The sequence below is a fragment of the Erinaceus europaeus genome, chromosome 16 (genome assembly GCF_950295315.1).
Source record: "Erinaceus europaeus chromosome 16, mEriEur2.1, whole genome shotgun sequence".
NCBI classification, from domain to species: Eukaryota; Metazoa; Chordata; class Mammalia; order Eulipotyphla; family Erinaceidae; genus Erinaceus; species Erinaceus europaeus.
Genome location: NC_080177.1, coordinates 11,063,217 through 11,079,100, shown reverse-complemented (window position 1 = coordinate 11,079,100; position 15,884 = coordinate 11,063,217). Strand labels below are relative to the sequence as shown.

The 15,884-nt window shown below is 41.6% G+C and overlaps 1 protein-coding gene across 5 annotated transcripts in view; it reads right to left on the bottom strand.

Annotated features, from left to right (window-relative positions):
• Positions 1-15,884, bottom strand: part of GANC (glucosidase alpha, neutral C) — an 80,576-nt gene that overhangs the window by 51,718 nt on the left and 12,974 nt on the right. For 2 of the 5 annotated variants that reach the window (XR_009545266.1, XM_060174455.1), the window contains exons 5-7: positions 6,755-6,882; positions 1,377-1,559; positions 406-454 (exon numbers count right to left, since the gene is read on the bottom strand). Coding sequence is in view for 4 of the 5 variants with exons in the window: in XM_060174455.1 (XP_060030438.1) it covers positions 406-454; positions 1,377-1,559; positions 6,755-6,882 (360 nt within the window). In the remaining variant the exon portion in view is untranslated. The remainder of the gene's footprint in view (positions 1-405; positions 455-1,376; positions 1,560-6,754; positions 6,883-15,884) is intronic. The other 3 variants (XM_007533620.3, XM_060174456.1, XM_060174457.1) reach the window with 3 other exon arrangements.

Sequence of the window (15,884 nt, the reverse complement as noted above, 5' to 3'; positions counted from 1 at the left end):
TTCTTTGTTGGGGAATTAATGTTTTACATTCGACAGTAAATACAATAGTTTGTAAATGCCTAACATTTTTTCAGTTTTCCATATAACAATACAATCCCCACTAGTTTCCCATAATTTTTGTGTACTTGTCACAAAGCAGAAACTCAGAAGTGATCTGTTCTGTGAATGAATGAGTAAATGAACAAATAAATCTATGAGATTTGAGGTAAGCAGGAAACAGGCAGTTCGGTTTATGTAGAGTAGAGCGTTTAGCAAGTACCCATCTGTACGAGAACATCTGTACAAAGAAGAGCACATTATAGGCTCCATAATGATGGTGAAAAAGATTAACACACACCCACACGCGCGCGCACACACACACACACACACACACACACACACACACACGCATGCCAATGGAGTCACCTGAGAGGTGCCAACTGCTGCATCCGCTTCATTTTCTTTAGTGAGTCTGCTTTTAAAATAAAGATGTTTCATGACAATTGTGCTTGATGATATAGGTCTTCATTTCTAACTTTGAGATGCCATAAATTATATCCTTTAACTTATCAGGGAGAACATCATTATAGAAATAAATTTATAAAATTAAATAGTGATCACTAGCTTGGTTTCTTACAAAGAATGTATATTTGAATTTTCTTGTTAATGTAAAATATATTTATCAGATTTTTATAAATATACATAATCATAGTATTAAAAATAAGTAAGCAAGGTAGAACATAGCTCTCTTTACTCCATACTATCACAAAACAGAGAGAAAAAAAAAAGATCTTCCATAATGATGTGACAATTAATTTTAACACCACAGTTACATTTAAATGTCCATTTCATTCCATTCTTCTTCTTTTTGTCTCCAGGGTTATCATTGGGGTTCAGTGCCTGCACTACGACTCCACTGTTCCTGGCAGCCATTTTTTCTATTTTATTGGGTAGGACAGAGAGAAATTGAGAAATTGAGGGGAGAGAGAGAAAGATACCTGTAGATCTGCTTCACTGCTTATGAAGCGGGAATCCCTGGAGACCAAAAAAAAAAAAAAAAGCCATTCTTCCTACTTCCTCCATTGTATTGGGGGGGGGGGTTGGCTCAAACCTGGGTGGTGTATCAGTGATGATCCAGGTGAAATACTCAGAATGTAGCAAGAGTCTCACATTCCCCAGAGTTAGGGCACAATTCTAGGTAACAAGCCTGCCTTCCTCCAACACAGGTGAAAAGGTGAAATTTCTCAAAAAATATTTCACAAATAAGATGAATCAGTTTTCTATGGTGATACTAACTATACTACTTACAAGATATGGTACCTGAATTATCTATGAAATCACTTGTTCACAAAGGGTTTTTCTTAAGTTATGTGTCAACTAATGTACAAATAATGTACCTTTGCTTGAGTGGAATTTGCAGATGCTCGAAGTACAACTGGCCCCGGGAATTTATGCTCATCACAACCTCCTCTTCAGACACCAAGTCTATCTGGAATGGATCTGCCAAGATACGACATTTCAAATCTCCTGTTCCATTTGCCAATAGCAGACTGCCTATATCTTCAGAGCATGAAGTCAGCCTAGAAAACAAAGCAGAAGAGACAGATAAATTGCTCTGTTTTCATATGGCTCTAAGTGATTCTCCTTTGGAGCGATTAATTTGTCATTCATTAGTCATATGGCATAGCAAAGTTCAGGCAGTAGAGTGTTCTTACTAAGAGCATGGACTTTGTTGTTAGAGAACCTAGTAGAACAGAGCTTTATTATGCACCTTTGGTACAAACTAATCAATCTTTCTAGTTCTTAAGTTTCCTAATCTGTAAGGTAGAAATAACAAAAGCAAGAACAAAGAGTTGTTGTTGTTTTTTTTTTTTTTAGAGAGAATTGAATGAGATTATATACTGAGCACAGCGCCTGGCACATAATTAACACTCAGTAAATGTCAGTGAGTGTCATCATTATTGCTTTACTTTGGACAGTATATAATAGTAATACTTGGTGTGCAGAAACGAAACACTTGGCTTTTATTTCTCACCCCAACCACATGCTTAGAAACTGAGGAAATAACATAGATTGGATAATGACTGACTGTGTTCACAGTAAGATGGAATAACATAGATTGGATAATGACTGACTGTGTTCACAGTAAGATGGAAGAAGGTCAAAATTCTGCCTACCTAGAGTCCAGGTGGTGGTGCACCTGGTTGAGTACACATTACCATGCACAGGGATGCTGGTTCAAGCCCCTGCTCTCTACCTACAAGGGGGAAGCTTTGTGAGCAATGAAGCATGTCTGCAAGTGTCTCTTTCTTTCTTTCTCCCTCTCCTCTCAATTTCTGTCCTATCAGAAAAGAAAGAAAGAGAGAGACAGAGAGAGAGAGAAAGAAAGAAAGGAAGAAAGAAAGGAAAAATGGCCACTGGTAGTGGTAGATTTGTAGTGCTGGCACCGAGCTGCACTCTTAATCCTGGCAGCAATAAAAACACCTGGGCTAGGTGGTGGCACACTAAGCACAAGGACCTGTGCAAGGATCTGGGTTCAAGCCCCTGGCTCTCCACCTGCAGGGGGGATGCTTCACAAGTTGAAGCAGGTCTGCAGGTGTCTATATTTCTCTCTTATTTCCCCTTCCTCTCTCAATTTATTTCTATCCTATCTAGTAAAATGGAAAAAAAAAAAAAAACAGCTACCAGCAGCAGTGGATTCATAGTGCTGGCACCAAGCCCCAGCAATAACCCTGGAGGCAAACAAACAAACAAACACTCTGCTTATTTGCCACCTGACGCCCATAAGCCTCCTACTAGACAACCAGACTGTTGGGGTATTTTTGGACCCCTAGGAATTACTTAAGCTCAGAGGCAGCATTTATAATATATCATAGGTTTAGTTCTTTATTTCCATAGTATTTAGCCACACTGATAAATGATCAGAGGGCTCTCTAGGGAAAGATAAAGATAGAATGGATAACTTATGTCTTGTTATCTTTTTTTTTTTACTGTCACCAGAACAACTGCTATCGCTCACTCAGTGCCTGATTGCTGAAGCCACTGCTCCTGGTGGCCATCCCCCCACCTTTTTTTTTTAAATCTTGTTATTCTCTTAATTCTAAGTATTCTTTTTTTGCTTCTAGGGTTGTTGCTGGGGCTCAGTGCCTGCAACATGAATCCACTGCTCCTGGAGGCTTTTTTTTCCCCCTTTTGTTGCCCTTATTGTTTTATTGTTGTTGTGGTTATTATTGTTGTTGCTGTTGCTGATGTTGTTGTTGGATAGGACAGAGAGAAATGGAGAGAGGAGCGGAAGACAGAGAGGGGGAGAGAAAGATAGACACCTAGCAGACCTGTTTCACCGCCTGTGAAGCAACCCCCCTTCAGCTGGGGAGCCGGGGGCTTGAACCGGGATCCTTACACCAGTTTTTGCACTTCGCGCCATGTGCACTTTACCTGATCCCCCCCCCCCCTTTTTATTTGATAGGACAGAGAGAAATTGAGAGGGCAAGGCAAGAAGGCTGCAGCACTGATCTGCTTGTGAAGCTTCCTCCTGTGGCTGAAGACTGGGGGCTTGAACTTAGGTCCTTGGATGCATGGTAACATGTGCACCACTGCCCAGCTCCCTCTTATTCCCTTCTCAGAAAGTCCCTCTCTCCATAGATTCTAGGTCTCTTATTCAAGCATGCTGATTGGGATGTGAAAATTAACTCTGGAATACTGAGAGGTTGTTCACTAACCTATGCAGAGTTCTTTTCTCCTGCCCTCTCCCCAACCTCTCTCTTCTGTCATTGCTGGGTCTTCACTGCTCTGAGCAAACTTTTTCTTTTTTAAAATATTTTTAAAATTTTTTTCAATCTTTATTTATTAGGTAGAGACAGACAGAAATCGAGAGTGTACCACGAGACAGAGAGGGAGGGAGGAAGAGAGACACCTACAACACTGCTTCACAACTCACAAAGTTTTCCCCCTGCAGGTGGGGACCAGGGGCTTGAACATGGGTCCATGTACATTGTAACATGTGCACTCAACCAGGTTATACTACCACCTGGCCCTTTGCAAACTTTTTCAAATAGAAAGAAGAAAAGGCAAGGCATCACAGCACTGAAGCTTCCTCCAACATGTTGGAGACCAGGCTCAAATCTAGGTCATGCTCAAGACAAAAGCAAGTGCACTACCCAAGTGAGCTAGTTTGTTGGCTCCTAGGAAGAGTTCTTTTGATCATTTCATCAAGTAGAACTTTAGTCCATCTGTTCTGTCTCATGGACCTCCTGACACTGACCACTGAATTTAGGGTTAACCATTTTGAGAAACACATGGGGCTGCTGATTATGGAAACATGCATTCAACACTGCTACACTGGCTTTGCCATCTGGAGTTTCATCCCCTCCCATGAAATCAGGGAGCTCATTGCAATAGCATCACTTCTCACTTTTATCTCCATCCTACAAAAGATGTTCACTATAATGCTTTCCAAGTTCCCTAATTAACGTAATTCTTACTGAAAATAACATCCTCTGGATCTTTGTGGAAAACAGAATTAGACGCCAGACAAACTAGTTGTATGTGATATATCCACTTCACCATTTTCACTTCCCTAAATCTGTGGATCTCTTAAGCTACAACATGCCAAGTTGTTTCTGTCATCACAGTTCTAGTCATCAGAGGCCATAGCTGATAGCTGGTTAACCAAGTAAACAATTAGAACTACTCTCAGGTGTCCAAGCTAACATGTCCAATCCAGATTCTCTGGTAGGGACACCCATTTAAATAAATTGTGAGTGCTCTAAAGGCATACTTATTCTTCCCAGTCTAAGAATCTTTCAGAAAGTATTTACAGTTTTATTTCCCAAGGTTCCTTTTATTTTGCTAATATGAAATCTTGTAATTCTTGAGGTAGTTTGACTGCAATTGGTTTGTGGGCTCTGAGGTCCCGGTGCTTGATGGTGGAAGAGGACTTTGGTTGAGGGTAAGAGTGCTTTGCAGACACCTATCATGGTCAGATAAGAATTTTTACCCAGGTATCAACAACTGTACTATAAGCCACTAACCCCCCAATAAAGTGATTTTAATAAAGCAAAATTAATACATCACATTTACTAAGCAATGCTAATTCCCACTCTAATGTCAAGACATGATAAAAAAAACTTAATGCTAATTTTACATATAAGTACAGACAAAAATGTTAAAGGTTCTTCTAGTAAAGAGGATCTTCCAAGATAATAATAATAATAATAATAATAATAATAATAATAATGGAGTCAGGCGGTAGTGCAGCAGGTGGCGCAAAGCACAGGACCAGCAGAAGGATCCTGGTTTGAGCCCCCGGCTCCCCACCTGCAGGGGAGTCGCTTCACAAGCAGTGAAACAGGTCTGCAGGTGTCTGTCTTTTCCCCCCCCTCTGTTTTCCCCTCCTCTCTCCATTTCTCTCTGTCCTATCCAACAATGACGACATAAATAACAATAATAACTACAACAGTAAAAAACAAGGGCTATAAAAGGGATGAAATAAATATTTTAAAAAATTAAAAAATAATTAAAGAACAGGCATGTCATGAACAAGTGGTTATATATGCAGTGTCATTTGCCAAACCGAAAAAAATTTAAGAATTGGGGCCACGGAGATTGAATATCTTGACATGTAAGACTCTAGGTTAGATCCTTGGCACCACATATCATGGAGCAATGCTCTGATCTCTCTCCCCCATCCCCCTCACAATACTCTGTTCCTTTCTTTCTTTCTTTCTTTCTTTCTTTCTTTCTTTCTTTCTTTCTTTCTTTTTGTATTTTCACTAGTGACTTATATGATTATAAAAGAATAGGCATACAGTTCTGTACCGCCAAGGTTCTGTGCCCCCATGCCTCTATCAATAACCACTGTAGTTCTTCCAAGTTTTTAGATATGGGGTAAATATATATATATATTCAAGTTCACACAAATGATCTCTCTCTAAAAATAGATAAGAACAATCTCTTTTAATTCCTGTACATAACTTTTTATCTTACCATAGTAGGTCAAAAACAGCCATATTTAAAATTTATGATGGCTATATAATAACTGAATCACTTTCTCCATATGATTCCTGGCCCTTTGCTATATTTTGATGGAAAAATTAACCTACATAAAACCATGATAAATGCATAATTAAAATGATGGCGTCCTGCATAAGCTTGTATTTCCTAAGTGAAATAACATGAAAAAAAAAAAGCAGAAATAAATTGAACCAAGTTGGAATAGCACTAGAAAGTATAGTGAGAACCAATGAAGATGTTTTAGGCATATGAGAAATGTCTTAATCTCCAGAGATTTTTTTCACCTAGACACTCATTAATTTATCACTGACACTAAGTCCAATTACCTGTTAGACTTACGAGACAATTTTTAATTAAAACTGAGTCAGTCTAACTATATAAATTACTGTACCTATGGGATTTTGATTAGTGCGTTAGCTCTCTGGAGTCCTATTGCAAATTTGAGTGAATACATTAAATAGCTCTTTTTCTATTTGCTCCCAATGTCTGGTTCTGATTGATAAATTATTTTCTTTGTGAGAAGGGCATATTAGAAAGCCCTGTCTTTCCCTATTATGAAGTGCTGATGAGTCAAGTAACAGACAAAGAAAAAATAGAATGAATGAAATACAAATGGATGCCTTTAGCCCCAATGAACTGCGAGTTCTACAAAGGATTCTATTTTTGAATATATTAAATGTAAGTCACATGCAAAAATCTACCACATACATATGATAAATAACACATAGAAGGTATGTGGAAGTTATCTTGTTCCTGGATTTACCTTATAGTGTTTAACTTGTTTGTGATGACATCAGCAACTTCATACCTAGGTTTTAGGGGAGCCTTTTCATTGATTTTAAGCCTGAAAATATTTCCCTCTATTCCATAAACTTCAGCCAGGAGAGGAACCTGAAAACAGACACATGAGATTAGCTTCAATACATTTTCCCAGTATAGCTTCAGGCAACTCACAATAATAAGAAAACACACTGGAGAACAGTGGTATCCACAAGGCAAAGGTCCCCCTTCTTTGTATTTACTTGCTTGGACATACAGTTGGTAGAGATAATATACACATTTTAGGCTGAGCTGATGGCTCAATGATAGAGCACAGGATGTGTGAGGCTTGCATGTGTGAAGCTCTGGGTTTGTTAATTGGCATTGCGTGTGCCAGAGAGGTTTCTACTCTCTCATAAATTAAACAAATCTTTAAATGTTCCATGGTGAGATAAAGATATAATTGTCCATGGGGAGTCAGGCAGTAGTGCAGTGGGTTAAGCGCATGTGGCACAAAGCGTAAGGATCCCGGTTGAGACCCCCGGTCCCCACCTGCAGGGCAGTCGCTTCACAGGCGGTGGAGCAGGTCTGTAGGTATCTTTCTCTCCCCCTCTGCCTCCTCCATTTCTCTGTCCTATCTAACAACGGTGACATCAATAACAACAACAATAACAACTAAAACAAGAAGAGCAACAAAAGAGAAAATAAATAAATATTTAAATTTTTTTAAAAAAGATATAATTGTCCAGGGGACTTGGGCAGTGGTGCACATGGTTAAGAGCACATATGTGCAACGACCCTGGCTCAAGCCCCTGCTCCCCAATTGCAGGGGGGTTCTGCTTCAGGAGCGGTGAAGCTGGTCTGTAGGTATTTATCTTTCTATCTTCCCTACCTTCTCAATTCCTCTCTGTCATATCAAGTATAATAGAAAGAGAGAAAAAAAGAAAAAAAAATGGCTGTGGTGAGCAGTGGCTTTGTAGTACTAGCACCAAGTCCCAATGATAACCCTGTGGGCAAAAAACCAAAACAAAAAACATCTGTACAATGTACTGATTTGATAATTATACATTGCAAAATAACTGCTCATGGGGCCAGGCAGTGGCACACCTGGTTAGGTGCACATAGTACTAACGGCAAGGACCCAGGTTCGAGCCCCCGCTCCCCACCAGCAGTGGGGACACTTCACAAGCAGTGAAACAGGTCTTCAGGTGTCTTTCTCTCCCTCTATACCTCCCCCTCCTCTTTCAATTTCTCTCTGTCCTATTGAATAAGGGGGGGGGGGGCGGGAGGAGAAAAAAAATGGCTGCCAGGAGTGGTGGCCTCGTAGTGTTGGCATCAAGCCCCAGCAATAACCCTGGAGGCAATAATAAATAAATAAGTACCAACATAGTTTTACCGAACGTACATAATTATAATTTCCTTTTTATGGTGTGAACATTTAAGATGTACTCTTATCAACTCTCAAGTATATGCTTTCGTATTATTAATTATAATCACTACCCAGTATATTAGAACTTAACTCATCTTATAGCAAGTTTGCACTTTTTGACCAACATCTTCCCCACTCCCTATTTGGTCATACTGAGAGTAATGCTCATATGTTCAATGTTCTTTTACATATCTGAATTACTTTCAGTGTGCCATCAAAACTAGGACGGCTATATGTGTCTAAATACAAAGAAAGCTGTAGGAATCCTGTAGTTTTCTCTCCCAAGACCAACAATAAGTATTAGGTGGATTGAATTCCATTATTCTCTCAAATTCAATCCACCTAATACTTATTTAGCATCTAATACTGAGGAGTGCTATTTACTTATGGAAATTACAACAGATGCTTAGAAGAACAAAGCTATAGGGGGGAGGAAGTAAGGGGTTTTACTGATAACTATAAGGAGGAGGGTTCTGTGAAGTTTCTGAAGAAGGATGAACTTGAGTAGGGTTCTCAGGGATTGGTAGAACTTTGGGTAGGCCAGGAGGTACTGCACCTGGTTAAGTGCACATATTACAGTGCACAAGGATCCAGGTTCAAGCCCCTGTTCCCTACCTGCAGGAAGAAAGCTTCATGACAGGTGAAGCAGGGCTGCAGGTGTCTCTCTCTCTCTCTCTCTCTCTCTCTCTCTCTCTCTACCTCTTCCCTCCCTTTCTCAATTTCTCTCTGTCTCTACCCAATTAAAAAAAAAACAACTTTGGGTAGGCAAAAAATGAGCAGGAAAATCTCTTTGTTTGCCTACATATATAATTATCACATTGTAGTTTATGTCAAGATTCTTCTAGTAAAATCACTTAAAAGAATGTTTGCTAAGCTCAAGGACCGGCATCAGGATCCCGGTTCGAGCCCCCGGCTCCCCACCTGCAGGCAGGTCCCTTCACAGGCAGTGAAGCAGGTCTGCAGATGTCTGTCTTTCTCTCCCCCTGTCTTCCCCTCCTCTCTCCATTTCTCTCTGTCCTATCCAACAACAACGACATTAATAATAACTACAACAATAAAACAAGGGCAACAAAAGGGAATAAATAAATAAAATTAAATTAAATTAAAAAAAGAATGTTTAACTTCTGGGAGTCAGTTAGTGGTGCAGCGGGTTAAGCACAGGTGGTGCAAAGTCCAAGGACCGGCGTAACGATCCAGGTTCAAGCCCCAGCTCCCCACCTACAGGGGAGTTGCTTCACAGGCGGTGAAGCAGGTCTGCAGGTGTCTGTCTTTCTCTCCCCCTCTGTCTTCCCCTCCTCTCTCCATTTCTCTCTGTCCTATCCAACAACAACAACATCAATAACAACAATAACTACAGTAATAAAACAAGGGCAACAAAAGGGAATAAATAAATTTTTTTTTTTTAAAAAAAAGAATGTTTAACTTCTTTAGATAGAGACAGAGAAGCAGGGGAGTCGGGCTGTAGCGCAGCGGGTTAAGCGCAGGTGGCGCAAAGCGCAAGGACCGGCATAAGGATCCCGGTTTGAACCCGGCTCCCCACCTGCAGGGGAGTCGCTTCACAGGCGGTGAAGCAGGTCTGCAGGTGTCTATCTTTCTCTCCTCCTCTCTGTCTTCCCCTCCTCTCTCCATTTCTCTCTGTCCTATCCAACAATGACAACAACAATAATAACTACAACAATAAAACAACCAGGGCAACAAAAGGAAATAAGTAAATAAAATAAATATTTAAAAAAAAAAGAGAGAGAAGCAGAGCAAGTGAAAGAGACTACAATACCAAATATTCCCTTTCATGAAACTTCCTTCCTGCAGATGGAGACTCAGGGACTTGAACCCTGATCCTCATACATGGTAGGTTCTTCTTCTTCTAGCGTTTGCCCTTCTTCCATAGCCAGTCAACAGCGTCAGGTTGAGCCTGATGTAAAGTTTCGAGACCTCCTTTGAATCTGGAGAGGTGGCAGTCGTTGACTATGTGGGTCATAGTCTGTCTGGAGCCGCAGGGGCAGTTCGGGTCGTCTCTGGCTCCCCAGCGATGGAACATAGCGGCGCACCAGCCATGGCCTGTTCGATAGCGATTGAGGAGGGCCCAGTCATAACGTGCTAGGTCAAAGCCGGGTTGACGCTCGCAGGGGTCTGTGATGAGGTGTTTGTTCTTGACCTCAGCTGACTGCCAACTCTGTTTCCAAGAGTCTGGAACAGAGAAGTTCAGTGTAGGCGTAGGGGACCAGATTGGGTGACGAGACATCAAGCGTTGGACAGGGTGGGCGAAGATATCCGCGTATATTGGCAGGTCCGGTCGAGTGCAGACGTGGGAAATGAACTTAGATGATGCCGCATCCCGACGAATATCTGGCGGGGCGATGTTGCTAAGAACTGGCAGCCATGGAACCGGGGATGGAATGGATGGTTCCAGAAATTATCCTCATGGAGGAATATAATTTGGAATCGACCAAGTGGACATGGGGGCTACGGAACCATCCTGGGGCACCGTATTCTGCAGTGAAATAGCATAATGCCAGAGATGATGATCGTAGTGTGGAAGCGCTCGCGCCCCATGAGGAGCTGGCCAGTCTTGCAATGATGTGATTCCTCGCGCCCACCTTTGCTGCAGTTTTTATGAGATGTTTGTGAAATGACAGGGTGCGATCGAGAGTAACGCCAAGATAGACTGGCTGGGCTTCATGCCGGATTCTCGTACCGCCAAGCTGCACATTAAGCTCACGCGAGGCCGAGGCATGGTGTAGATGGAAAACAGATGATACCGTTTTTGCAGTGCTAGGGATTAGTCGCCATTTTTTACAGTAATCAGATATCAGAGACATATCTTTCGTGAGTGTTTCCTCGAGGATGTCGAACTTGGATGCCTGAGTTGCACAGCAGATGTCATCGGCGTAGATGAACTTCCTTGAAGAAGTTTCTGGGAGGTCATTGATGTAAATATTAAATAGCGTAGGAGCCAGAACAGAGCCCTGGGGGAGGCCACTTGAGACAGGTCTCCATCTGCTAGACTTGTCACCCAGATGCACCCGGAATCTTCTGTTTTGGAGAAGAAACGATATAGTGTTGGCCACCCATGGAGGCAGGCATCTTGAGATCTTGACTAGGAGACCATGGTGCCAGACCGTGTCATAGGCTGCTGTGAGATCAACAAAGACAGCACCCGTCTTTAAATTCTTCTGGAATCCATTTTCAATGTAAGTTGAGAGGGCCAGGGCTTGTTCGCAGGTAGATCTTCCTGGGCGGAAACCAGCTTGGGCAGGTGATAGGAATTTCTCTGTAAGAGGAGAAATACGTCACAGAAGCAGCCTCTCGAGGAGTTTGTAACACACGGAGAGGAGAGAAATTGGTCTATAGCTGGCGGCCAGTGTTGGGTCTTTCTTTGGTTTCAAAACCGCTATAATCTTCGCACGACGCCAAACTTTGGGCATAGACTCAGATTCCAAGATGTTGGACAGGAATGAAGCGAGCCACTTGTTTGCTGCAGGACCCAGGTTAAGAATGAGTTCTGGGGTGATGTTATCATAGCCAGCAGCTTTTCCCGGTTTAACCCTCTTCAAAGCAGTAGGTAATGTGTGTGCTCTCTTCGGTGCATCACTGCCCAGCACCAAACCTCCTTTTATTTTTTTAAGCAAAGGACTAGACATTTAAAAAAATTAATATTCATTTATTTATTCCCTTTTGTTGTCCTTGTTGTTTAATTGCTGTGTGGTTATTATTATTGTTGTTGTTGATGTTGTTGGATAGGACAGAGAGAAACTGAGAAAGGGAAGACAGAAAGGGGGAGAGAAAGACAGACACCTGCAGACCTGCTTCACCACTTGTGAAGCGAACCCCCTGCAGGTGGGGAACCAGGGGCTTGAACTGGGATCCTTATGCTGGTCCTTGCGCTTTGTGCCACCTGCGCTTAACTTGCTGCACTACCGCCCGACTCCCAACATTTATTTTTAAATAGAAAAAAGGGAAACATTTCACTGTCAGAATGTGGATTATTTCTGGGATAAGCAGTTGCTTCTCTGAACTGTGTTCATTTAATGGAGTTTGCTTATGAATATTTACCAATGGGAGGAAGGATTAAGCATTTGTTTTCTAAGGTCCAAAACTCATTTTTTAAAATGTAAGCAGGCAAACAAATCTTTTCCACTTAGTAATTATTTCTAAGATTAAGAGTCAGATCCTGTCTTATCTCGTATATATAGTCCAAGAACAGTTTCCTTAGCTCTTCATATGCATTTTTTTCCTACGATCTGGCTCTTTTTTTTTTTTCCTTGCCTTATAATTTTTTTAACAATAGGAGACTCTTACCTGGGTTGAAGAGGACAGGAACTGGCTCAAATCCCCCACCTTTAAACCTTATCCCTCCCTTGGGGAGGGGCCCTGGGCCCTGGGACATCACAGAAACTTCTGGGCTCTGGATAACAGTTTAAAAACCACTTCCCTGAGTTCTTTAACTGTCAGTAATTGCTCAATTATTTGACCAAAACTTGTACTGTCAACTTCTGTTGACTTGAACGTTATGCTATTCTATCTGAAACATTAAGAATTTCTAGACGTGAGTCTGCAAAGCCAGCAGAGCACAAGATTTGTAATTTTTTTTTTTTGCCTCCAGGGTTATTGAAATTATGAATGACTTTAACTACTTCTCCTTGATAAGCAGACTTCACTTTTCCCGGGGTACCAAGTTTTCCCACTATACTGTACTGAACAGTTAGAGAGACTACAAGAGGAAGCGAGAATTTCTCCCAGCTACTGATCAAGACCTTCCAGGATTCAGGTGGTGGGTGTAGTGTGGAACTATATCTTTGTAATCTTATAATATTGCATACTATTATTAACTTGTTAGTAATCATCACCATCGTGATCATCATCATCCCAGGATTTAGAAAGTGATTTAACAGATCACTGGGTTCCTGGAAGACATCAACAGCCTCTTCTAGTTGCAGCCAGTTGGTGTACTGCAAGCACTGACTTCTGCAGAGAACAGTGGCAAGTTAGCCTTTTTCCCAGAATTATCCCAAAGGACAGTTTGGTTTGCTGCTTATTGCCAGCCCAGTTCCCAAGTCAGCTTCCTGTTCCTGCAGAAACAGTACTGGCTAAAGAGTGGTAGCTCTGCCTCCATCTGCTGAGAAGATGGTTAGACAGAGTCCTGCTTTCTTAAGGCTTAAAGAAGCAAGGTGCAAATTCAGAGAGGACCAGGAGTGTCCTAGCATCTTTGGAGAAGCTGACGGAAATGCGGTCTGTGGTGAAAACTTGCAAGCAGGCTGAAAAAGGAAGTAAACAAGTTGTGAGGTGTTCACCTGTGTTACAAGAAAGCATAAAAATTAGGTCAAATTAAAGTAGGTCAAAGACACAGGTCTGTCCTAGATAGCCTTGTTAGCAGTGCTTAATCGGTTAGACTCAGAGGACACCGGAGTCTAACTAAACTTCCCTGTTCTTGTGACACATAACTGGATCTTTTGTTTCTTAACTTGGGTTGGATTCTCACTGAAGGTAGAAAGCTGGTAATAGGAAAAGATGGTCCTAAGAATCAGTCAACACTTTATTGATAATGAGTTTTTAGATATTCTTCTGGAATCTTCTTTACCAAATTATTTTGTAATTGGGAATAGACAATATTCCCTATTGGGACAGAAATGAGAGAACTTAGGCATGTGAGTCAGCTTCTCTTCAAAGCCTAGATGTCCTGACCCCGAGATAACACACTGGGCAACGTGTCAGTGTGTTTTGCAATATTACTGGGTCCCAGAAACATCACGCTTGCTATATACTGAGTTGTATCATTCCCAAATTCATAGATTGAAACCCCAGCCCTCAACATGGTGGTATTGAGAATGGCTGATTAGTTTTAGATGAGCTCCCAATGGTGGGCATTATTGTAGGATTAGTGCCAGCACCATGATACTGGGGGCTTCCTAGATCTGTGAGACATAGGTAGTTGTTGTCGAACGTCACCCTGTCTATGGTATTTTGCTATGGGGCCTGAGTTACGACATTGCTGAATGAAGCATGGTTCTGTCTTCTGGTTACTTGTTAAGGGACAAATGAGGGAAGAGACTTGGGATTGGCAGGGTTGGCAAAGTAGCTCCTCTGAGAGTACACTTACGTCGCTGTCCAGGTCAGAGCTTGGTCCCCACCACACTGGGAAGAGAGCTCAGGACGCGGCATGTTTCCATCTCTCCCTTTGAATCTCTCTCTCTCTCTCTCTTTTTTTTATAAAAATATTTTATTTATTTTATGATGAAGACATAAATTGAGAAGGAAGGAGGAGATAATGAGGGAGAGAGACAGACACTTGCAGCACTGTCTCACTGCTCATGAAGTTTCCCCTGCAGGTGAGGACTGAGGGGTTGAACCTGGGGCTTTGCACACTGTTACGCACTCACTCTGCCACATGTACCACCGCCTGACTCAGAACCTCTCTCTTTTTAAATTAACTTTATTTAGTTATTGGCTAGAGATAGCCAGAAATCAAGAGGGAAGGTGGTGATAGAGGAGAGAGACAGACACCTGCAACACTGCTTCACCACTTACAAAGTTTTCCCACTGCAGGTGGGGACCAGGGGCTCAATCCTGGGTCCTTGCGCACTGTAACATGTGTGCTCAACCAGGTGCACCACCACCTGGCTCCCCGAATCTCTGTTTGAAGAAGTGAGCTCAGATCTGTGAAGTCCTGGTTATAATAATGAAAGATTAACAACAGATCTTGACAATTAAGTTGCTGTCATAAAAATCTTAATGACTCATGTAAATCAGCATTTCCTCAATGAGGTAATTTTGTTGGAAAAAAAAGTTTTGATGGTGTAGGGGCAAGCATGTTCTCAGAATACTGAGTTTACCAGAATCCGCCTCACCTTGTGGGGGCAAAAGAACCCTCCTGCACTGCTCAGGGCAATGAAAATTAGTCCAACCCCTGTGGAGAGCAGTCTGGAGAACTCTCAGAAGGCTGGAAGTGGAGCTGCTGTACGACCCTGCAATTCCTCCCCTGGAGATATATCCTAAGGAACCAAACATACCTATCTCAAAAGATACGTGTGCACCTATTTTCATAGCAGCACAGTTTGTAATAGCCAAAACCTGGAAGCAACCCAGATGTCCAACAACAGATGAGTGGCTGAGAAAGTTGTGGTATGTATACACAATGGAATACTACTCAGCTATTAAAAATGATGAATTCACCTTCTTCACCTCCTCTTGGGTGGAGCTTGAAGGAATCATGTTAAGCGAGATAATTTAAAAAGAGAATGGTGAATATGGGATGATCTCACTCATGAACTGAAGCTGATAAATAAGAACAGAAGGGAAAACACCAAGCAGAACTATCTGGGTTTGGTGTATTGCACCAAAGCAGAGGGAGGGGTGGAAAGGCTTTCAGGTCTTGGTGCACAGTGGTGGAGGAGAACCTGTGCTGGAGGTGAGCTTGTTTTGCAGAATACTGAGAAATTTTACATATGTACCAATAACTATTTACTGTTGACTGTAAACCATTAATCTCCCCAATAAAAATATTAAACAAAAAAACCCAATTCCAATGTAGAATATAACAGCTACATAGTTATTTTTCCTTCTGTTGTAAGAGGTGATTTTTCTTGAAAAATATTACCTAATAAAAGACATACAACTTGCTTATTTAATGTCACTAATAGACAAATAAAGCTATTTAAAAAATAATCTGCCTCACTAGTGAAATCTGAGAACTTCTGGAAGCGGGAGC